Source organism: Lytechinus variegatus, chromosome 5 (assembly GCF_018143015.1).
Source record: "Lytechinus variegatus isolate NC3 chromosome 5, Lvar_3.0, whole genome shotgun sequence".
In the NCBI taxonomy this organism is placed as follows: domain Eukaryota; kingdom Metazoa; phylum Echinodermata; class Echinoidea; order Temnopleuroida; family Toxopneustidae; genus Lytechinus; species Lytechinus variegatus.
In genome coordinates, this window is record NC_054744.1 from 4,618,600 (window position 1) to 4,642,217 (window position 23,618).

The window sequence follows — 23,618 nt, forward strand, 5'->3', positions numbered from 1 at the left end:
ACCACGCGAGGGGGGGGGGGGGGCTGAGAATACAGATAAACTGAATGCAGATACCGATTGTCATAAGATATTTTATTGCCACATCAGTCATGATTTTTCGCTGTAAGACAATCATTGTATGCATAACATCTATTCCTTCGTCAGTAAAAGAAGGGATTGTCGAGTCATGAAGCTATTACATAATCAAGTATACAATATAGAGCAAACCTGCGATGGGGATGGGAGGCTTGGTTGCAACATATTCCGTATCATTGAAAAACATTTAAAAATTAATAAGTTAAAGGACAAGTTCACCCCAACAAAAAGTTGATTTGAATAAAAGAGAAAAGTCAAACTAGCATAACACTGAAAATTTTATCAAAATCGGATGTAAAATAAGGAAAGTTATGGCATTTTAAAGTTTTGCTTAATTTCACAAAACAGTAATATGCACATCCTGGCTGGTATGCAAATGAGGAGACTATGATGTCATCCACTCACTATTTCTTTTGTATTTTATTATTTTACATCTGATTTTGATGAAATTTTCAGCAATATGCTAGTTTGATTTTTCTCTATTCAAGTCAGCATTTTCCTGTGGTGGACTTGACCTTTAAGTTTCCTAATGAAAAAATATTTAGAAATGTACATGTAATTATAAAAAAATGACAATTATTTATTGATGCAATATTAATATGTCCAAGAACTCTCCAATCATTACTGTAAAGAGCGATCTGACAGAGCACTCGTACACATTATATTGCATGTTTGTTTTATACTTGCCTTTCATGATGTAAAACAGGTTATGTTTCAAAGATATCTATATATTGTTACATAAAACATTTTGTATAAATTCTTAAATCACTGTGGTCCTGGAGTAATTTTTTTTTCAGAGTCCTATTATACTGTGTAAGGATTGCTAAAGCATAAATCTAAAACTTTGATAAAGGGTCAGTGCTCAGAAATGTATACAAATAATGCACATTTATGAGTGTGTTGTGCTGATGCAGCGAATTTGAGGGGACATGTATTTACGCATGTGAAATGCACGAGGCACTGTGCCATGTGCTTTTGCAGGTTATTGAGAAAACCCAAGATGCCTGCATTGTTGTTGCATATCACTGATTAAAAAATATGCATTATTTGTTTTATAAAATGGGTCGGCAGTATGAATTAGAAGTGGAAAAGGTTGTAGGAATCCTTCCAAAGTTTTGAGGATCGCACAGATGAAGAAATGACAGTTTTCTATAAAGACAACACCGGCAAATCTAGTATGCACACCTGGGGCCTGTTGCATAAAACTTTTTACCTGAGAAAACTCTGGTAAAAACTGAAAACTAAGGTTAGTCTGATTTCTGCCATTGACTTTAACACAGGGCAAAAACTCTGGTAAAAAGAACCTGAGTTTTCTCAGGTAAAAAGTTTTATGCAACGGGCCCCTGTAAGTGCATACAAATCTTTGCCATAGCCTTTCCTTTGATAGAACGCATACTCCAGATATCCTTTCAATTTTTATGTGCTATTGAGTAAACTTAAGCTCCCAAAATGCACAATGCTACAGGTACATGAAAAATGCACGAATAGGAGGTTGCAGAACCAAAGCACGAAAACTAGCCTACATACACACTATTGGCATCATCCTTGAACTATTTTTATAATATCAATAATCGAGTATATGTAATAATTCAAATTCACAGAAATGTAGCAAGATAGATTGGATGTAAACCATGTAGCAATTTTCCATTGATGCTTTAATGTAAACACATTCACAATGCAGTCAAAATGCACCAGTTAATTAAACTTGCTTTTACTCAGAAAAACACGCATATTCTGACCATATTAACATGGCAATTCTCTTGATTTGCAGGAAACAAACAATCCATTGCATATCCACTGAATATTTGTGTAGGTTCCCAAGTCCCTCACTTGGTCACTGAGTTTTAGATTCATTGATTAATTCATGGTTTGCTTTCAGCAAAATATAAATAAAGTATAAATAAATTTGGCACAACTAAATTGGCAATTATTAGATGGCATTGCAAATTGATTGCAAAGAAGCTTCTTGCAGAATATACCAACCCCGAAATGCACAAGGTCAACTGAATCGCAATCGGTTCCGACAGTATTATTCTGTACAGGATTACATGTATATTGCATAATTTTGATTATCTTTTTATCATTATTTCAGAAGGGAAAATTGATAACAATGCAAAATATAAATCCATTTGGTGGTCCACAGAATGTGATATTTCACAATCTCCCAGTCAATATTTGTTATATTAGAATTATCTAGCTTTTGTTGCTAGCATGGGTGGGATTGATTGTCTAGAATCATGTGGAAGGCCTATTATCATACCACTGCCTTAGAATCGATCATCAAAATGTGAACTTTTAGTATGCTTTTTAATCGATTCTAAGGCTTCACCTCCTATGTTCAAATAGATTGCCACTCAAATATTGACAAACATGAAGTGGACATTAATTACATTAAGAAAAGCAATCACGTCTAGAGTTGATCATATAAAGTGATTTTACCACATGTAAAATCAATTGCAATACCCTACATTACAATAACCTTTGTTTTTAAAACTGGAATTAAAATACTACATCTAGAAGTCTGAACATCTACAACTACAAAGAATTACAACATATTTTAAAATTGATCATAAAATTGATTTTATCACATATAAATCAATTGCAATAACATACTTACCATGCTATACACTTTGTGCATTTTAAAAAATCTATCTCAATGTCTGAACACATTGTAGCTCCAATAAAATACAATCAAATTTAAAACTGATCATATTAATTTTATCACATTTAAAACCAAGTACAATACCATATATTTACATTGGTATTACACACTGCAGTTTACAAATCAATTGGAATGCTTCATCTACATATTCATACTAGCCATCCAAAATGCCATACACTTTGGGCATCATTCAAATCAATTGCAAAGCTTGAACATCTCAATGTCCGGACATATTGTAACTCCAAAATGACACTTGCAAACGATTTTGAAATAAGCCAGTTCGTAGTTCCTTTCTGCGCATGATCAAAAGATTCTATGCATGATCAGAAGAAGGTCATTTGCACTAAAGTGACATGGTGCTTTAAAATCTAATGAGATAAGCACCAACTTTGATGTCTTGATTATTCATATATTCTTTTGAATTGTCATTTTCATTTACATCCACAAAAAACAACAATGCTTCCACGAACGACTAGTATTTCACAGTTTGTCAAGTACATTGTGCAACATGCTAAGATATGCATTCAAAGTAGGAATGCAACAAATACCTTCATTAAGCGTTCATTGGTGGGCTGTTCTGGTCACCTGGTCTATTCAATTCCTTCATCCTGCTATGTAAGGCAAGCTTACGTAATATCTTGCTTTGAAATCTGCCTATCATGATGAAAGAAATGAAAGGTCATTTGACCAAAATTGCCCATGAAGTAATTACGAACTGGTCTATTGACTATAAAACTGATTATCATAATGTATTCAAAAATCGATTTTAATACCATACATGTACAAGAATGTACACCTTTTCCATGTTTAAAATCAATTGAAAGTGTTAGAACATATGCAAACTCCAAAATAAGACTTACAATTGATTAGATCATAAAACTGATTTTATCTCATTTAAAAATCACTGCAATCCTTCACCTTTTATATCACTTAGGATATATGTATATTTATGTATATTTTTAAAATCTATCAAGGTGTGAAAAAACAGGTTTGCAAAGAAGAATTATGAGCCTTCTTCATTGCCAATAATACTGGGCAAAAATATTGAATGACTGGTCAATATTTTCATCGGAGATGATTGGGTAGGAAAATATAACAATAACAATGCCTGTAACTTTTATCATGTGACAGCTATTGAGAAATTAGATGTTGGTATCTGTGCCAGGCTGCTAGGAGTGCCAGCTATCTATCAAGGATTATATACCCAGAATACTTGTTCTCACACAAATTAGATAACCTTGGAAAATTCAAGAGCAGAAAACTGGGTGAACAGTACGTAACCTATCGTGAGTAAGGGTTTGTTATACACTTGGCAAAGGCAAAGCTCATAGGATCCAGCATTAACCCTAAAAAGACGGGGGGGGGGGGGGGGGGGGGCTGATTCAGCCCCCCCTCGACATTTTTTTCAAGAAGTCCGCCGCGCGAAATTTTTTGACCGCGTCGCTCGCTGACTTTTTACTTTCAAGTCTCGCGCAAATTTTGAGACCATGAAATTACGCAACATTTTGTAAGTGCATGCAGACCCAAAATTACTCAAAAATGTAAATTTGTGTACAAATCCAATGCAAATAGTGTTTTTAGCCAAAATTCATAAATGTATCATTATTTTTCCTTTAACTGCTTAAAATCAATTAATTTTATCTTTTTTATGGTCAAAATAAAGTCCCCGACAATTTCCATTGAAAAAACAATAAAAAACAAAAAGTCAAAAAACAAAGAAATACATAAGAAATTTAGAAAACAATAGAATACATAAGAAAATAAATGTGATGTTTAATCTTTTTAAAATAAATTTGATCAGATGCCTATCTAGAGTATGTGAAACAAAAATTAGCATTTCAGGGGCATTATTTTATTAATTAGAGCGAACTATGATTTTACACATAAATTAGCATAATTAATGAGACATGAGATTTTTGCAGAATTTGATGAATCAAATGAATCAGCAGCCCCCCCCCCCAGTCTTCTTAGGCGTCGAAATAGCCCAGTCTATTTAGGGTTAAAACTAGGCACCGTTTTGTGAGAGTTTTCAGCACTGAAACTTGTTCTAACAGTTCCAGTGAAAACAAGCTCAATGAATCATTGCCAAAGGCTTCGAAACACAATATTTTTCTGTATGCATGAACAATTCGGATTAATTCCTGGTCAGAGTTTTGAGCAAATTACGTACATGCACTTGGAGCACTTCTGCAAATCCTTCAACAACTGGCTGGTGGAGGATGGGCAATTGATCAAATATTACTTGTTTTCTTTTAGTGTTGCCCAGCCATCATCTGTGTCTGTTCTGGGGTTGATTTTACTTAGTCTTGGAGGCTGGCTGGAGCACTTCGATGAATCCAGCAACTACGAGACGGGCATTGTTTTTGGCAAAGCAGAGGCAGTCAACCAACAATCATGTCTTGACTTTGAATGTTGCGACACTTTCATCTCCAGTCTGTTTCGGTATATCTGCCAGGTCAATCGGCTGCACCTGAAGAACTTCTGCGAATCCTGCACCAAACCAACAGGTTATGTGAAGGTTGTCTAGAGTGAAGTAGTACAGTCTGTCGGAGCATGAGTTCCTTCTGTAGACTGATCGAGGGTCTGCCGAAAGGATGTCCTCTACTGCCTGGTGAGCTTCATCATAGCTGTCAAGAAATTCCAGCTTGTGATCTGTGATACAAGAAAGAATGAATGCTATCAATGACTTACATTTGAATAAGGGGGGCAAAGAGCCAAGTATGGCATTAGTACACTGTAGTTGGTTGTAACTGTATCTACATAATATCAGAATTTATCTTTAGAACACCGTCTGTAATTAATCAGTAATTTCCCACTTGAGTAATGTTTACAAGCAAGGCAGGATGACTGAAAGACAGAATATGACTATTGGATAAAAATTACTACTACTTCAATGCTCAGTCTTTTTTCCGTGGTTGCAACCTATTTTATTTTCAATCACAAAGTATATCTATAGTACATAGATATGAAGATGGTCTCACAGTAATACAAAATTTCTTTCAAAATTATTTTTGTTTGATTCACAGTTAACTAAAATTATCAGAAAATGAGTTATCCCACGTTTGTGTCTCTATCTCTTTTCATGATTACATTGAGACAAACATTTGACAAAGCCATTATGGTGTATTCTTACCCAAATCAGGATTTCTCCAGAATGAAGCAAGCTGAGCCTCAGCACTTGGAGTAAACCGAACAGCGAGTTTCTTGATCGGAGGAGCTCCTACCCAGTCAGCTACTCTCACAACATTTTTGTTGTCTTCAGAACCATCAATGCTCTCAGTAGTTCTGCTGCCATCTTCACTCTTGATTGTATCTGAGTCTGATGACCTATCATTTATGTGACTATTTAACTTGACTACGTTGATTGACTGCCGAGGACATCGAGTACTGTCCTTAGAGCGTTCTTCTGGTTGATCAGTCTGTAGGCTAACACAGTTTGCTTGGGAAGATTCTAAACCACATTGTGTTTCCTGCATTTCACTAAGAACCCCTGAGGCACCACCAAGCTGTATTTCTGATGGTGTTTGCATGTGAGCATTATCAGCAGTTCTGGTAGAAGCTTGTTTAGGATTGTCATAATCAGTAACGTAAGGTTTGATATCCAGGACTGGAGTTCTGTCTATCATGTCCACACCAGACAAGTACAGCGTGTTTCCTGAAAGACAAAATACATTAACAAGATTTATACATTACCTATTGCATCAACCTTTCAGGTAGGTGATACATAACAAAGTAAATTGTTCAGGGTATTTTGAGACAGAAGGATCATTATTTCTTTTGGGTCCATTTTGAAAGTTCATACATGAGCATGGTATCCACTTGCCTTTCCATAAGGCCTCATGACTCGGGTTATGCTCATGCCCCGTAACATGTGTAGACTGAGATGAGACTGGCCGCCAAGCCGGTTCACCCAGGTTGGGCCACTTGTCTCTTTTCACTAGTCACATGATTTCTAAAAAAGCACATCACATCACGGACAGTCCCTTGTCTACAACAAGTGATGTGTCCACCTTGTAGTAATACCCTATATTTACAGCCTAATGCACTTTTCCCAAATAACGCAAAGTGGTCACAATTTAAATTTACCTAATTCACACAAAAACAAGTATACAGTGACAAACTTACAAAGTTGCCTTAAAAAAGAGAAAAGACAAGTTTTTAGGGACTTCTTGAAGTATTCAATGGTTGGGGTTGTCTTAATGTGAGCCAGAATTTGTTCCCATTCCATTGAGGATGGAATAGTAGGGGAGATCGGGATTAGTTGGAACATGGGGTAAGTTGAAATATTGTAATTTTCTTTAATGCCTGTAAAATAAATTTATGCAAGATCACTGCCCTCAATAATTTATTGCTATTAATAATACAACAGGAATAGCAGCAATAAATTGAGGGCAGTATTGCATAGATTGATTTTACAGGAGTTGAAGAAAATTACAATGTTTCAACTTACCACGTGTTCCAACTAACCCCGATCTCCCCTAAAGGTTCCATCTCAGAGGCAGTGTCACTGCCACCCCCACACCCCCACTGGGAGTACATTGTACATACCTTCCACTTTGTCTAGTCTTGCCAGAGTGAGTCCTATAGGGTTTGGTCTATGGGGAGACCTGGATGCAAAAACGCCAACCTTTCTTCCATTCAGTCTTGGAGGTTTCACTTTGGCTTTGGTGAATTTCTCTTGGCTGTTCTCATGGAACACAAAGAGAATCCTAAAATACCGTGAGTAAAAGAAAAAAAAAAAAAACTGACACATCGCAAATCCCCAATTTAAGGAAAAATATGTCATGAACGCAAACTCGGTATATGACTGGAAAGAGTATCTTCTCCCAAATAATTTGATGCAATATTTATGCGGTATGTCTTCAGTTCTGTCTCAAGCTTTATGGTAACAGATCATTTGCTGTAGCTGGACCAACCCTTTGGAACAAATTACCCCTACATATCAGACAGGCATCCACTTATTCGATTTTCAAGTCCTTACTCAAAACCCATCTTTTTCATAACTAGGTGTAGTATGGGTAATTATTTTATAGGTAATAATTGTAAGTTTAAATGTTAAGTTATTCTGTAATTCACAAGTCTATTTTCTTTGTTTGCCGATGTGTATTTTGAATCCTTTATTGTAAAGCACGTAGAGTAACTCTCAGTTTATTATGTGCTATATAAGAAAAGTATTATTATTCTTCATGCTTGAATAATCACTGATCAGAAGGTATTCTTTGTAGTGATGTAAATATTGATTTGTGCCAAAGTAAGGCATGACTGCAATGAATGAACCCCAGATGCCAATGTTGTAATCCGACATAAACAGTAAACATAACATTTGCAAATCCCTTTTCAATAAAATTAACTTGAGAATGGATACTACAAAGTGTAGTACACAATTATAATGTAAACTATTGAAAAGGTGTTTTGAAATGGATTTTAATGCAACCCTTGTAGGATTATTACATCATTGGCAGCTGGATACATTCATTGCAGTCAGGCCTTACTTTGGCACAAGTCAAAATTTACATCAGTGTGCACAAAGAATACTGCCTGGTCATCCAAGGCCATCATCCATGACATATGAAGGGAAAAAAATGAACTTCTCAGAAACAAAATATCAAACTTCTTCCCATTTTCAGGCAAGGACCCAGTGGGGGTTACACAGGCATTCAGAATTAAGAGTCTCGTCTAAAGATATATCAACCCATTGGAGATTGGGTTCTGGGCTAGGATAAAAAATAAGAAAGGTGTGGTACTGTAATGTTCAGTAAATTTTGCTGGGTTCACTTATTTAATCTGTACTCTTACATTTGGCTTTCCATACTTTATTGTTTACATTCAACTTGTTTATTTCCATTCCAACTCATCTCATCCTTCTTTCCATCCTCACAATCCACATACATTGTCATGATCTCATCTTTCATTCCATCTCCACAATACATCTCACATAGCAACACAGGTTCATTGCATTTCATTCTTTCATTCAGTTTCCCCTCAGTCATGCTTCCTGGTGTTCCATTAGCTTTCCACTCCACATGGTCTTATTGTTTAATTCTCATTAGGATTCAGTTTAACTCATGATCACCCTTCTCTATTCTCTGATTGGTTCTTATTTTTAAATAGGGTTAGTTCATTTTATAGTTCATACCATTTTCCTTGTATTTGATTGGTTGATTTCTATGATTATCCAATGTGGGTACATTGGCAGAACTTCCCAGAAGATTAGATTGGAAAGTAAAGTCAGTGCTGATCTGGACTTCTTTGTGTTAAGTTCTAATTTATTCTGTGTTCACCCTATCTTCAGTTTAATAATTTTAGTTTAATCAAAGTAAGGAGAGCTTTGGAGATTGAATTTACAGGAGAGCATAGGAGACTGAAGTGCAAGAGTTTATGATTTTGGAGTGTACAAACGATCATGTTACAGTACTTTGGAGGGGGATGTTCCCAGGAGACATGCAACCACTTTTGTAAGGTTGCAATGGGGTACATGTATCTTCAGCAATATGAGATTGAGGTCTTAACTTGGGTATGGCTGGACATCTGTGCTAAAACATGGTCATTTGGTCTCTGATGAAGTATGACTCTTTTTGAGTTTTTAACAAAAAGTTGTACCTACCAGACATGAGAGAACTGAGATAAGCCATCCAGGGAGTGATCCGGGCAGACAAAAACAGACTTGAGGATTTGAAGCTTTGCCCTGGCATAGCCACAGACCGACGGCTGCCTTGGTGTCCCGTTCTTGCTCTTGAAACAAGAGCGGATATAACCGATGGGAGACGTGAGACTGAGAGTACCGGAGGAGACCGATGGCCGCTGGGAGTGAGCTTCAGAGGTATCTGTTGAGCATCTCCTCGCTGCAGAGTTGACTGAACTTTGACCCAAGTTAGACATGCTTCGAATGATGTCAGGAATCGTGAACAGAGAACGTCTTAGCCTGGTAAGGTGCTGTAACCTTAATGGGAAGCAAATTTGAAGATAAAAAGGTATTGATCAGAAGAAAAAATAAATGAAAACATATTCAATACAACATATGCATGGGTAGACCCTAAAGTCATAATGTGTAAGATGTGACTGAAGTCTACTTTAAACAAAAACATAGCAAGAGGAATCTATGACTATGTACACATGGCTGTATCCGGGGGGGGGGGGGGGTAAAAACTACATTTTTTTAAATTAAAAATAGATAACAAAAATTAAAATCACCAAAAGTGTGTATGAAATCCTGAAATTCTACTTTAAAAATGTAAAATCACACCAATGACAAGCCCTAGCTATCACTTAGTTTCTTTGAAAATATTTGTGTCCTGCCCCTCCCAGAAAAAAACCCCCAAACTTTGTCTTGTTCCCTTTTATTCAGTGAAGCAGGAGCATGGATGGGGGGGGGTGACTTGACAGTTTTGATATAGAGATCTAGACCCAGCTTTCTAGGCCCTAGAGGCTAGACCTATTTAGAATTTTTTTTTTTAGAAAAAATGTGTCAAGTGACTGACATGACACTTATTGACAGTGACATGTCTTGATTTGTCTTAATTGACTTGAGAGTTGAGTAATGATTGATGTCATGTCTCTTGAAAAAAGACTTTAACTCTTCTTTTGACTTTGCCACCCCCGTGTTGCTCAGTCCTCAGTTATACTTGTTCTTTGTTGACAGCATCTTACTGTAATCCTATTATAGTATTAATCAAAACAGTTAACAATAATAGTAACACATCTTTGTTTATAACAATGGGTTAATGCATGTTGTTGCAGTCACGGGACAATGGGCAGGCAGGACAGCCATGACTCTGGCTATGTGAGGCTGGGCCACACGAAAAAGTGTGAGTGTGACTGAGCTGAGATGATGAATCATCATGATCATGTCATGATGAGGCCCAAGAATTAAATTAACACTTATGGTCTGCACGAATTAGCTGGGAGCAGGTTAGACCAAAAGCTTCGGTCTCTGTTTTGTTGGTTGTTCAGCTGAACTTCGTTGGCTTCACTCACCAAATACAGCTAGTCACCTAGTGTACGAGGAGAAATAAAAAAAAAATGTTAAAAAACTCCTCGAAACAGACGGCTGCCAGCTGTCTAGGAGCAGGTCAAGTACCACGTCTTATTGTACTCACATGTCTATCTGAGCTAGCTGGCGCTTGAAGGCAAGATACTTTTTCCTAAAGATCCCATGGCAAACTCAATACTATACTAGGACACATGCACATCCTTCATTTCTACACGCTACGCGTGAATACGGTATGCTAATTGGCCCGGTGGCCTGGTATGCATGGTACGGGTATAGACCGAACGGTATACATAGCGGGCCGGCTAGCCGCGCCGCGCCGGCCAGCTATACCGTACCAGACGTGCATTTTAAGTTTCGGCAACACTTTAGAAACACCCATTAAAAATGGCTAGCACGCTGGAGTTATTGGAACAAAGAATTGCTGAACTGGAGAGCAGGATATGCGGCGAAAGAAACCTGAGTGGTATCCAAGGATCGGTAAGACTCTGTCTGATTTCGGAAAACATAACAATGGATGTTTTGTGAAAGGATTTGATGGAGTTGGAGTTGAGAAAGTGGAGAGGAAAATATCGACTACGGTCCCAGCTGTTCATTTCCATGTGGGGGGAGGACTGGAAAGAGTTCCTTTTGCGACAGCCACCCAAAATTGAAAATAAAAATATGGAGAAGGTTGAAAATAATATATCTAGCCAATATAGATCATATATGATGGGAGAGTGGAAATACATACCGAAATATGGCTTTATTCCATCAAATTTTCGAGTAAAATCGAGTGTGTGTAACTGTAAATTGTCCAACTCCAAGACCAAATTAATTTGTACATTGCCTTGCCCACTCATTCAATGAACAAGGTTATAATATAACCTTGTTCTCAGTTATATCTCCATGTGTGGCAAAATAAGGGTGGCAATGTTTGGCTTATTTTCTCTTTTTCTTTGGGGCAAATGCTTGATTTTTTTACACTGACAGTTTCCATTACATCTATTATTCATACAACTTGGCTCTTATTTGATAAATAATTTTTTTCTTAATTAAAAATAGAGATCAAAAAATGAAAATTTTCTGGTGATGTGAATCAAAAAATTATTCCCAAGTTACTAATGAAAAATAAATTGCAACTGTATGGAAATTAGTAATTTTGGTCACAAAAGTGATATTTTAATGATTTTTTAAAGTGTGTGCTCTGTACAACATTGGCATACCATAGTCCTACCTCTAGATTCCCCACAGGCAGGGTGGTAGCAGTGAACAAGTGGCATTGCCAAACGTTACTCCCTAGTGTTAGTGAGTAGTATGGTACCCACTCACATTAGTAGGAGGCCTAGTATGAGGTTAGTATATACATGTAGTATACTAACCTTGCACAAAGAACCGCGTTTGGCAGTGGATTTGGGGCGCGCGTACTGCAACGCCACTTCTGGCGTCCACAACACACGTCGACTTCTATAATCTACAATGTATGGCTTGAATTTTCTGTGCGCGGCGGAATGTAATGAACCCTGGCTTTGAGTGCTCCATGGACCATGACCGGCATTTATAATTTGCTCTCTTAAAAAAGTCTGCGAATTTGCATTTCCCCTGGCCTTGTTTGAGTGATAGTGTTAAACTGGCAGTAATAAATAGACCCCAGCGCATATTCATAGATCGACTACGGGCTGGTGCATTTGCCGTAGAAAGTCGGCACCAGCGATAACACAAATATGCACACAAGGATGGTGACAAGGCCTGTCAAGGGGTGAACTCTAGTGATTTTTTTTTCTCTTGACTTGAACATTTTTTAGTAAAGTTAATAGTTATTGTTTATTGCAGCTTAGATATAGCACAAATTACATGTACATGTTGATCTGGATCTAGATCTATAATTCTAAGATGAAAATTTTGATTAAATATATGTGGATTTTGTCAAATGGTGCTTGGTGTCTAGCTACTCTGGCAGCCTTTTTTTCAACTTTATTGACTTCCCAATGCCCCCCTTGAGTGGCCTTTAGGGCTCCCTTTCATACTCTCTTTTGCTCAATACGTTCATAAAAATTAGTCTAAAATAACTAAATTACACAAAATTTTGAGTAAAGTACAGTATATGGTTGTATTATGAGGTGTTCTTTATTCCAAGCTCTGTGGGGGTAGTTACGAATTGATGCAGAGGGTTGAAGTTCCTATCCTGGCCATGTCAAGGTTGATCTTATACTTGAATAATGATCTTATTGATAAATGTCTGAAAAGAGTCAATTACACACACACACACACACACACAAATGTTAAGCCTGCAAACAATGTTTAGTATTGTAATGATACATGTAAGTATCAATTGACTTTTGAATACAGAAATGTCACAAATTGTACCCCAAAATCATGGATAGAGTATGTCCTCCAAACTGATTCATTTCTGTTTAAATCCATGTTATATTTCCCTTTGAATTTTACAGGTTATTGATAATTTACATGGAGTAAAGCAGAAGATAGCTGGCTTAACATCTGGTAAAAGCAAGACTCAAGCTGTGTGGAAAAGATGTAAGATATTGACATGTATTTCTGAATCGGGGGGGGGGGGGGGTGAAGTTTTATAATTTCATGACGAAAGTGAATGTTTTTGTATTGTTCTGAACTGTAATTTGTCTATAATGCATGTGTGAACCACATTCTGTCAAGTGAAGTAAAAATCTCATCGATTGTTGTGCAAATCACTATTAAAGAACTAAATATTTTATCTACCCCTTTCTTAATTCCCAAGTCACTCCCTATCTGAGTAAAGGGATCACTGTACTTTGTGAGCAGCCGATTTAATAAATTCTCAAACTTAATTATGCAAGATGAAAGTCATGAAACATGTATATTTGTCCTCTGAAACCAGAATATACATGTACGTGTACATGTACACTGTAGGATGAAAAACTCTAAAGTTCATGTGTTGTGGAACAGATTTGCTCTCTTCACATTGTTGTTGAAACCAACCCTCATTCAATTTCAAACTTTGGTTAAAATTATACTTTAGATCTCAAAAATTTTGAATAGTTCCTGTAGATGTAATACTTTAGGACTGGTATTTTTACACGACAAGCCTCTCTCTCTCATATTCCATGTGGGATCTGTCTGGTATTACGGATAAAAAGAAATTGAAATGGTGTCTCCAAAAGGAATAAATGAACCTCCCACTCTCGTTTCCTTTCCCGTTTCTTCCGTTCACACTTTTTCTCCTATTGCATTCATTTTCTTTCTTTTACATTTTCAGTGGAAGAGCTGAATATATGTATTTCTGAATCGGGGGGGGGGGGGGGTGAAGTTTTATAATTTCATGACGAAAGTGAATGTTTTTGTATTGTTCTGAACTGTAATTTGTCTATAATGCATGTGTGAACCACATTCTGTCAAGTGAAGTAAAAATCTCATCGATTGTTGTGCAAATCACTATTAAAGAACTAAATATTTTATCTACCCCTTTCTTAATTCCCAAGTCACTCCCTATCTGAGTAAAGGGATCACTGTACTTTGTGAGCAGCCGATTTAATAAATTCTCAAACTTAATTATGCAAGATGAAAGTCATGAAACATGTATATTTGTCCTCTGAAACCAGAATATACATGTACGTGTACATGTACACTGTAGGATGAAAAACTCTAAAGTTCATGTGTTGTGGAACAGATTTGCTCTCTTCACATTGTTGTTGAAACCAACCCTCATTCAATTTCAAACTTTGGTTAAAATTATACTTTAGATCTCAAAAATTTTGAATAGTTCCTGTAGATGTAATACTTTAGGACTGGTATTTTTACACGACAAGCCTCTCTCTCTCATATTCCATGTGGGATCTGTCTGGTATTACGGATAAAAAGAAATTGAAATGGTGTCTCCAAAAGGAATAAATGAACCTCCCACTCTCGTTTCCTTTCCCGTTTCTTCCGTTCACACTTTTTCTCCTGTTACATTCATCTTCTTTCTTTTACATTTTCAGTGGAAGAGCTGAATAACTATCTTGACCCTGAACTGTCTGGTCAGCTGACACTGAGCAGCGAGGCAAAAGCTGATATCATCTTGGCAGGTCTGTGTCTTTTTCAAACCCGTGACAACATTTATTCTCTCAACCTTTTCCTACATGTATCAGGGTCCTGTAATTACAAAGCATAGCAATAATCCCAGAACATTTATCTATGAATTGATTGCATTGAGTACAATGTAAAATCAATCTTGAAATTTTTTTGAACAAACATGTATTTTAGATGTTGACGTTGCTGGCTTTCCATAGTTATGATTGATTGGATCAATCGTAACTCTTTGTAAGACAGGGCCCAGATTCAAATTGGAGCCGATTGATATGACATGATTACGACTACATGTTAAATTTGTTTTTATTCTAATAAGGATTATACCATAGTCACAGATTTGAACATGAGTTTTCGTAAAATGATTATTTACATGTACAACATTGCACAGTAATAAGATATTTCATGTCTCAATATTACTATCAAATTCTACTACGTTTTTTTTTCAAAATTGGGTCGCAAACCAACCGTAAGGCGGGCGGTGGCCTTTAATCGCTGACCTTTTTGCTATGGGACCCTGAGTCTAATTTAGGATTCAAGTCCAAGCAAAAAAAAAATGTTAAAACTGATAAAATAAGTATAATTCTGAACAAAAATGAGGGCTTAAAGCCTGTGTTAAGTTTTCGAAATATTAATCAACCCATGACAGTTTTTATGTCCCTGTAAGGGCCTAATTGGATTAATACCAAGCGAAAAAATCTTTAAAAAAATGTGCATAATTCTAAATTCAGATTAGGGCTTAAGTTTTCCAAATTTAGTAATCTTCAAAGTTTGAATTTGTATAAATGAAAAGAAAATCATTGAACATGTGTGTGAAATATGTGATCTAAACTCTTGTTTATTAATTAGAATGTAGGAAGGGTTAAAATATTTATAGAAAAATTTGTATTACCCCACAGCCTGTTTCCCCATAATTTGCTTGTTTTTTCTTAATGGTAAATATCCCAAGCATGAAATGAGACAGACAGAATTTCAGAAAACACTTGTTTGATCCTACTTGAAATAACTATTAAAGGTAGAAGTATAAAATATGTGTCTGAACACAGAAGGGCCTTGTCAAGAAAAATGATAACATTTCTTGTCTTCCCTTGATCCCTTCAAAAAGCATCTTAAAGCAATAGTGTAAATCTGAACATGTTTTATGCTGTCAACAGCGCTTTGTACCCTCTTGTAAAATCATTATATTAATCTAATCATAATTATTCATAAAGAGAAAGTATTGAATCTGGTCCAAACCAAATTCAATGAAAATAATGTATCTGTCTCTTTGTTTCTTGTTTGAATGTTAGAGTAATAATCAAATAAGATTCATATTACTTTAATCTTGTTTTTTAAAAAAGTGGTCATTGCCATCCCCATAACCACCTCCCTGTTCATATTTTACACATTATCATGTTGTGTCTTTAATATGGATTCAATATTTTTGTCTTTTTAAATGAGTGTCTTCTAAAAACTTTGTGTCTGCTTCTATCTTGTTGTAATTCACAGAGGAAGAACAGCTGAAAGCACAGGCAGCTCTCTTAGAAAAGGTCAAAGAACTTTCTTCTGTGCTTGATAGTGAACACATTAAAGGTGAGTGTTGAGTCTGGTCTTTCTGAATTAACAAGAAGGGGTGATGTCACAATAAAGCACAATTTGTGTGCATGTATAGTATAAATAATGAATGACATTAATTAAGATATCAACTCAATCTTAACTGTGTTAGTCAATAGGGATGAAAGATGTTCTATAAAGTTTTCTTTTTAAGTTACACAGAAGTGGAAGATGTTCTTGGGTGATATATCAAATCCTGAATTGTTGCAATTCACATTTAAGGAGAACAAAACTTGGAAAAAGGTCACCTGTGTGAAAGAAAAAAGTCAAAGAAACAGAAATAATAAAAAAGTTGTTAGCATTGGAATGTTGAGATCGCTAATGATGTGGACATTCTCCCATTGGCAATGTGACCAAAATGTGTGAGATGTCTCACTTGAACTACTCCCAAAGCCGGACCGTGCCCCCACCCTTTGAGAGGCACAATTAAAATTTGTAATGTAAAAACGGAAGTGAAGAAAGACTGGTGATCCTTTCTTGTCGTAAATGATATTCACCATTAATTGTTCATTGGTGATTATTTGGTGTGTAAGAAAGGTTCACCAGTCATTCCTAAAGTTGCTCTTAAAGATAAATTCCAGTTCTGGTAACAATCTCAAAATGACTTTTTACAGAATCTTACATGTATATAATGACCAACCAAGTGTCTGTTTGTATGAATAAAAAATATGTACCAAAGGATTCTGGAAGAAATTGTGTTATTGCTGAGAAATAAGCAAAATAAGCACGGATTTGGTCACTTCCTTCGGGTTTTATTCCAGCAATAATAATACACTGTCCCACTTGTGCCTATCTGTGTTGCTGATCTTCAGTGTGATTGCATTTCAGCTTGGATTTTATGATTTCACAAAGTTCAGTTTATGTAACTGTACCAGATCTAGATCCTCGATGACATACTGACAATTAAGCCTTGTTTTACAGACTTTCTCATGAAATCAGTGTTTGCTGCAACTACTTTCATTTCTCTTAAGTCTTAACTTATGAACAGTTTTATGAAACACCCACCGGTGTCAATTAACTCTTGTATCATTTTAATTTACATGTATGCTGTTAATATCACATTGTTTGAGCTTGAGAATAGCTATTAACCTTTCTTGCTCTTATATATTTATTTTTTACTTAGGCATTCCTAGCCTATCAGACAGACTGGTACCCCTGACCACAGTACAGGTCAAACAAGAGGTAAGAAGTAGACAAAAAGCTTATAGAATTTAAATGAATGCAGGATAAACAGGTTAAAGGTCAAGTCCATCCCACTAAGCCTGTTCGTGATTGTAAACTGCGCACGAGCAGAAAAAGGTCATTTGAGATAAACCATGAAGGTGGCTTTCAAATTCACTGAGTGACATACATGCAGGCACTTGTGATTTGATGATTATTCATGTATTCCTTTCAAAATATTCATTTTATCACATCCAGGCTGATGGGTAATAAATAGAGCCGTCATAATCACTGGTATTTGACAGTAGCCTAAACAATAGTCAAATGTGCCAAAGGCAGACAATAAAACAGATTTCCAAACTTTATCCCTGATGTACTATTCTAGTCACCTGGTCTATACAATGCCTTTTGTTCTTAGAATTTGAATACTCTACCAGTAAAGCTTACGCAACTGCAGTGCCCTCTGTCTGTTGAGGGCAATATAAAATTGTGCTGCTTTTCCGGGGGGGGGGGGAGACACTTAACTATATTGCTGTACACACGCTTAACCCCAAAAATGTGACAAAAAGGGTACTTTTTGCTGATCATGGCACATCATGCACACAAAAAACACGTTTAGGGTGTCAAAAATGGCAAAATCGGGGGTACGGCTGTGGGACAAAACACAGATATTTTTTACGGGTTATACTTTTGGGGGCAAAATTGTTAAAAATGCATGTCAAAATTCTTGAATAGGGTATAGATTTGACCAATGGATAAAACTTGTTTAGGATGGGTTAATAAAAGCTGTGGTCCCACGTGTGAACAGCAATTTAGTTCAGTGGCCTCCTTGGGCTGCTCTTATTCGACCATGGTGGCCTGTTCTCGTGAATGAAATTTTGAATATATCAGTCATTTTTTCCCCATTAAAAATGGCTTTCGTGCCCAGTCTCTGCCTCCTTCATTATCAAAAATGCCCCTTCCCAAAGTGGCAGTTCCCCCCCAAAAAAAAAATCTTAATTTTAGACCTGATGCTATACATGTACTCAAATAACATTTATTCTGCTTTGCCTATATTCAAGAAGATCACTAACAGGTGTCTTTTTTCGAACATTTTTTTTTTCAGGAAGAGGCAAAGGAGCTGGGAGAAGAGACAAAGAAACTTCTAGAATCATATAACAATATTGTATCCTTTTCAAATACATATTCTTTGTTATATTGAGATGCAGGCTCTATTGCTAATTTAGAAACTCAAACTAAAAGTCTGGTACTGGTAAGAACAGAAAATTATGTGTTCACAAGATTAAACAGAACTTGCAGAATTTTTTTGGGGGGAAAAATGATATCTTTGTGTTTCCCCTATATGATACCGTAGTTGTGGTATTTGTTTGGATATTTCTCTTTCTTTGAATAATTTTGACTCCTAATTATTTTACCAATTAAAACAGATTTGTTATTGCCTTTTAGATGAATTAGATGTAGATAGTTTAAATCTACCGAGATCAGTCCTTCATTTTTACCATTCTCCTTGTTTAATATTTTTGATAATTCTCTATTTGTTATGATTCGTAAATTGAATCATGTGCAATTCTACAAAATGTTTTTAGTATCTAATTGGAAGGGTATTTTGTAATGTCATTTACTGCTACTCATGTAGGATTATAACTACATTGACAACTGGATTCATTCACTGCATTCATGCCTTTAATATTTAGGCACAAATCAAGTTTCGCATCACAACAAATGATACCTCCTAATTATCCAAGCGAAAACATCAACCACATGAATATGGTATCAAATTATTCTAGAGAAGAAGCTCTTTCAGCACATACAGCTGAGGCCAAAAGTTTACATACACCCATGGAATTCAGTGAAATTTGTTCACTTGCGAAAAATTGTAAAATTTACTAGATCTTCAGAAATATGAATGCTACCATGATGAATTTGGTATCAAATGAAAGAGCATATTAAGCTCATTCACATGATTGGGATGCTGTTGGGATTAAAGTATATTTCAGGTGGAAGTTTCTTTGAAGAAAAAAAGTAATATTCGTGCCAAATGTATTTTATTGTTTGATATTATATTTACAAACATTGTTTCATAGAAATATATGAATGTCAAATCTATGATTTATAATATAACATTTTCTATCATGATATGTCACCACTGAACAAAAAAAGTGTAATCTGAAATGTTTGTGTTGAAAAGTAACTAGAACAGATATGAAATGTTTTTATCAAGTTTTATAAGATTGTTATGGGGAAAAAATGACACCTAAATATTTGTCATCTCCTGATGACAAAGCAGTGTGATGAAGGGGCATGACATACTCATTTGTTTGATATCAAATTCATCATGATAGCACAAATATTTTATAAGATACAGTAAATTTTATGATGTTTGGGAAGTGTCAAACTTTTCTTTGAATTTCCTGGGTGTATGTAAACTTCTGGCTTCAACTGGACATGTAGCATGAGAGTTTTGGGTTCCGGGCTTGCTTTATTTCATCAAATTAGGGATTTCGGACCTGGTGTAAAGGGTGTATTTTGCTCATTTGGTATATGGAATTGTCCTAATTATTTAAAGATAAATGCCAGTTGTGGTAACGATTTCAAAATGAGTTTGTACAGAATCCAATGAAATGACCACCAAAGTGTCTGCTTGTATAAATAACAAATATGTGCCGAAGGATTCTGGAAGAAATTGTGTAATTGCTGAGAAATTAGCAAATAAGCAATAATAATACACTGTCCCATGTGCGCTTATCTGTGTTGGTGATCTTCAGTGTGAACATTTTTCAGCATATATGTAGATTTCAAGATTTCACAAAGTTCAGTTTAAATGTAACTGTGCAGAACTAGATCCTTGATGATATAACGACAATTAAGCCTGGTTTTACAGACTTGCTCATGATATCATTGTTTACTACAACTACTTTAATTTATCTTTAAAAGATGATTATTTTTCCTGAATGTTTTACCTCTCCAGATAACCCTTCTCTCCAAACAGTTTGTGCAATGGGATGACATCATGACCAAATATGAGGTTGCTCATCAAGTCAGGAAACCAGATGTTTATTAATCTTATTAGTTATTGTAAACACATCAAATTATCATTAGCAATTTATTTATACATGTACATATGTCTGAGAATGCAGTTGCTCAAATTATAGATGGATTCTTTAGAGTTGCGTTCAGACCTCACTACAGGGGATTGGAATCACAGTTTAAAAGATGTTTGCATTGAAACCATGCTTTAGCTATTCATAACCAAAAGGTTAACAATCTAAAAGATGTTCTTTGACTTATTTTTTCTTGATGAGCAAACTCCTTGACATAGTTTTTGAGCAACTGTGTGGCAAAACTTTGTAAATATGTAGGAAATAAGTATATGTTAAATGGCAAATTATGAATCTAATGTACATGAAAATATGATAATGGTTTGTAATTCATTTAATAGTAAAGTGACAGTAATCAGACTGATGAACACATAGTAGTGCATGCCCTGTCCGTTCACATGATCTTACCAATGCTGTGATGTGATATATACCATGCGCAACTGAAAACTGAAGTCACCCTTAAATCTTGTGAAACACCCCCCTTGTATATGTCATCCATCGGCTCTTTAATTTCCGTAAACATAACTACATAGAGCGACACATTAAGTTATAATAGTTCTCACAATTCTTGCCAGTAATGTACATGTAGGGTATAAGATTTCGATTCAGATAATCATTATTCCTGATTTTGAACCACTGTTTTTTTTTTGGGGGGGGTGGGGCATATCTATATAAGATCTCAAAGTTTACCACTGATTTAATAGATTTTAGTGGCTATTCAGTTTCTTGATGGGCTTTAGCTTAGTCCTTACAGCATGTGGGTAGTTTAGTCAGTAATCAATGTTAATTGAGTCAACATATATCTTAATAGTTTTTACCACAGCCCCCCCCCCCCCAAATTTAATAAATTTTAACTTGACCCTTAAGTCTGGCTCACACCTTTGTAGTCCAGGATAGAAGAGGCGTAACCTTGTTTTTTTATATATACAATATTTTTTTATGGTTTCTTGTCAATTCGAGGGTGCTGATTACGAATCTGAATGATGCCACTCGTGTAACCTTGAGCATTTTCCGCAAATTGGCAAAATCCAATATGGCCGCCAAAATATGCAAATTACCCATAAAAATCCTAAAATTGTCCGCACATTAGCTACGAAATGCATGAAATTGTGTGGCAGGAGTGAGATACTCCCTGAAAAAACAATTTTTGACAAAATATTTATTTTCCTCATATTTAAAATGGCCGCCATAGTCCATTGTATACTATATTATGTACAATATAAATAGAGAAAACTAGCTTTCACAAAAGTGAGCACTAAAATGCATATTATTAAGATTAAACGAGTGGAATACTGACTAAAAACATTATTGTTAACGAAATATATTATTAATATGCCATGTATGTGATGAATGTTGTATTTAGATATTCAAAATGGCTGCCAAAGGCCCTAAAAGCATTATGCACAATAAGAAAGAGGGGCAAAAAAATCACAAGAGTGATCACTAAAATGCATATATATGTGATAAATTAATGGGATACTGTTTAAAACACATATTTTCTAACGAAATATATTATTCAGGTTTAAAGTTTATGTTAAATACTGTATTTTTACTTTCAAAATGGCCGCCAGAGACATTAACAGTATTATGCACAATGCAAAGTGGGAAACCAATATTAGCACCATAAATGCAAGTATTAGTGATCTATGAGTAAAATCTTGTCTGAAAGCATGATTTCTATTAAGAGATATCATTTATTCTGCCAGTTAGGTGATAAATACTGTTATTGGAAAATCAAAATGGCCGCTACAGGCCCTTAAGATATTATGCACAATGTGAATGGGAACAAATTATTTCATCAGAATTTGGCTTTGCTTGGCCAAATGGTGATGTATGAGTAAAATATCTTCTGAAAACATGATTTATGACAAAATATATCATCTCTTATGTAATTTATGTGATAAATACTGTATTTCAACATACAAAATGGCTGCTATATGCCCTTTTTGTGAACATTATTTGTCTGCACTCAAATTGTATATTATACGATAAGGGCTTATGTTGGCCATTTTCAATTTAAAAATGCAGTGTTTATCACTTACAACATTATGATATATCTCGTTAGAAACCATGGTGTTAGACAATATTTCACCCTTGCATCAGAATTCACAATTATAGGCAATATTTAGAGTCAAACAAAGCCATATTCTGTCAAAATTATATGTCTAATGTTACAAGGACCTATGGCAGCCATTTTGGATTTCAAAGTACAGCATTCATAACCTCCACAACCAATATGTGATGTATTTAGTTAGAAATCATGTTTAAGACAATATTTTTACTCGTATATCACAGTCATATGCATTTCATGATTCTCACTCTTGTGAAAATTAGTTTCTCCAATTATGTTTTTAGTCAGTATTCCACTCGTTTGTTCTTAATAATATGCATTTTAGTGATCACTCTTGTGAATTTTTTGGCCCCCATTGCCATTGTACGCAATACTGTTTGGGCCAGTGGCGGCCATTTTAGACATCAAAATGCAGAAATGTTCCCATTTATGACACAATAAATGATATATCTCGTTAGTAATGATGACTTGCATAATATTACTTCGTTCATATATCGCGATTTTTTGCGGTTTAGTGCTCATTTTTGTAAAAAATAGTTTTCCCTATTCATATTGTACATAATAGTGTATACAATGGACAATGGCGGCCATTTTGAATATCAGGAAAATAAATATTTTGTCAAAAATTATTTTTTCGGAGTGTATTTTACTCCTGCCACACGCTTCCATGCATTTCATAGCCAATGTGCGGACAATTTTAGGATTTTTATGGGTAATTTGCATATTTTGGCGGCCATATTGGATTTTGCCAATTTGCGGAAAATGCTCAAGGTTACACGAGTGCATCCAGATTCGTAATCAGCACCCTCGAATTGACAAGAAACCATCAAAAAATATTGTATATATAAAAAAACAAGGTTTGGTCAAGTTTCTATGGGGCCTATCCTGGACTATTGGCCCGAATTCAGAAAGGTGGTTTTGAAAACCCAT

At 35.5% G+C, this 23,618-nt stretch overlaps 2 protein-coding genes across 2 annotated transcripts; one reads left to right on the forward strand and one right to left on the reverse strand.

Annotated features, from left to right (window-relative positions):
- Positions 1-4,741: 4,741 nt before the first annotated feature.
- Positions 4,742-10,896, reverse strand: LOC121415111 (tRNA (adenine(37)-N6)-methyltransferase-like). Its single transcript, XM_041608209.1, has 5 exons — positions 10,834-10,896; positions 9,342-9,677; positions 7,286-7,446; positions 5,871-6,392; positions 4,742-5,389 (listed from the first exon to the last, which is right to left on the reverse strand). Coding segments are annotated over exons 1-5 (1,281 nt in total). The 5' UTR covers positions 10,836-10,896; the 3' UTR covers positions 4,742-5,129.
- Positions 10,897-10,918: 22 nt separating this feature from the next.
- On the forward strand, positions 10,919-21,501 carry LOC121414828 (dynactin subunit 3-like). The gene is made up of 8 exons (XM_041607883.1): positions 10,919-10,957; positions 11,097-11,204; positions 13,154-13,238; positions 14,678-14,764; positions 16,254-16,337; positions 17,482-17,540; positions 18,625-18,684; positions 20,488-21,501. Exons 1-8 carry the CDS (start codon positions 10,919-10,921, stop codon positions 20,578-20,580), a joined length of 615 nt encoding a protein of 204 aa, XP_041463817.1. The 3' UTR covers positions 20,581-21,501.
- Positions 21,502-23,618: the final 2,117 nt, after the last annotated feature.

Coding starts and splice junctions, on each gene's coding strand:
- LOC121415111 (XM_041608209.1), bottom strand. Junction 7,447..9,341: donor TCTCAGTTCTCTCATGTCTG/GTAGGTACAACT, acceptor ACGGTATTTTAG/GATTCTCTTTGTGTTCCATG. Junction 6,393..7,285: donor AAGACTAGACAAAGTGGAAG/GTATGTACAATG, acceptor TTTGTCTTTCAG/GAAACACGCTGTACTTGTCT.
- LOC121414828 (XM_041607883.1), top strand. CDS start 10,919: ATGCACATCCTTCATTTCTACACGCTACGCGTGAATACG. Junction 14,765..16,253: donor AGCTGATATCATCTTGGCAG/GTCTGTGTCTTT, acceptor TGTAATTCACAG/AGGAAGAACAGCTGAAAGCA. Junction 18,685..20,487: donor TAGAATCATATAACAATATT/GTATCCTTTTCA, acceptor TTACCTCTCCAG/ATAACCCTTCTCTCCAAACA.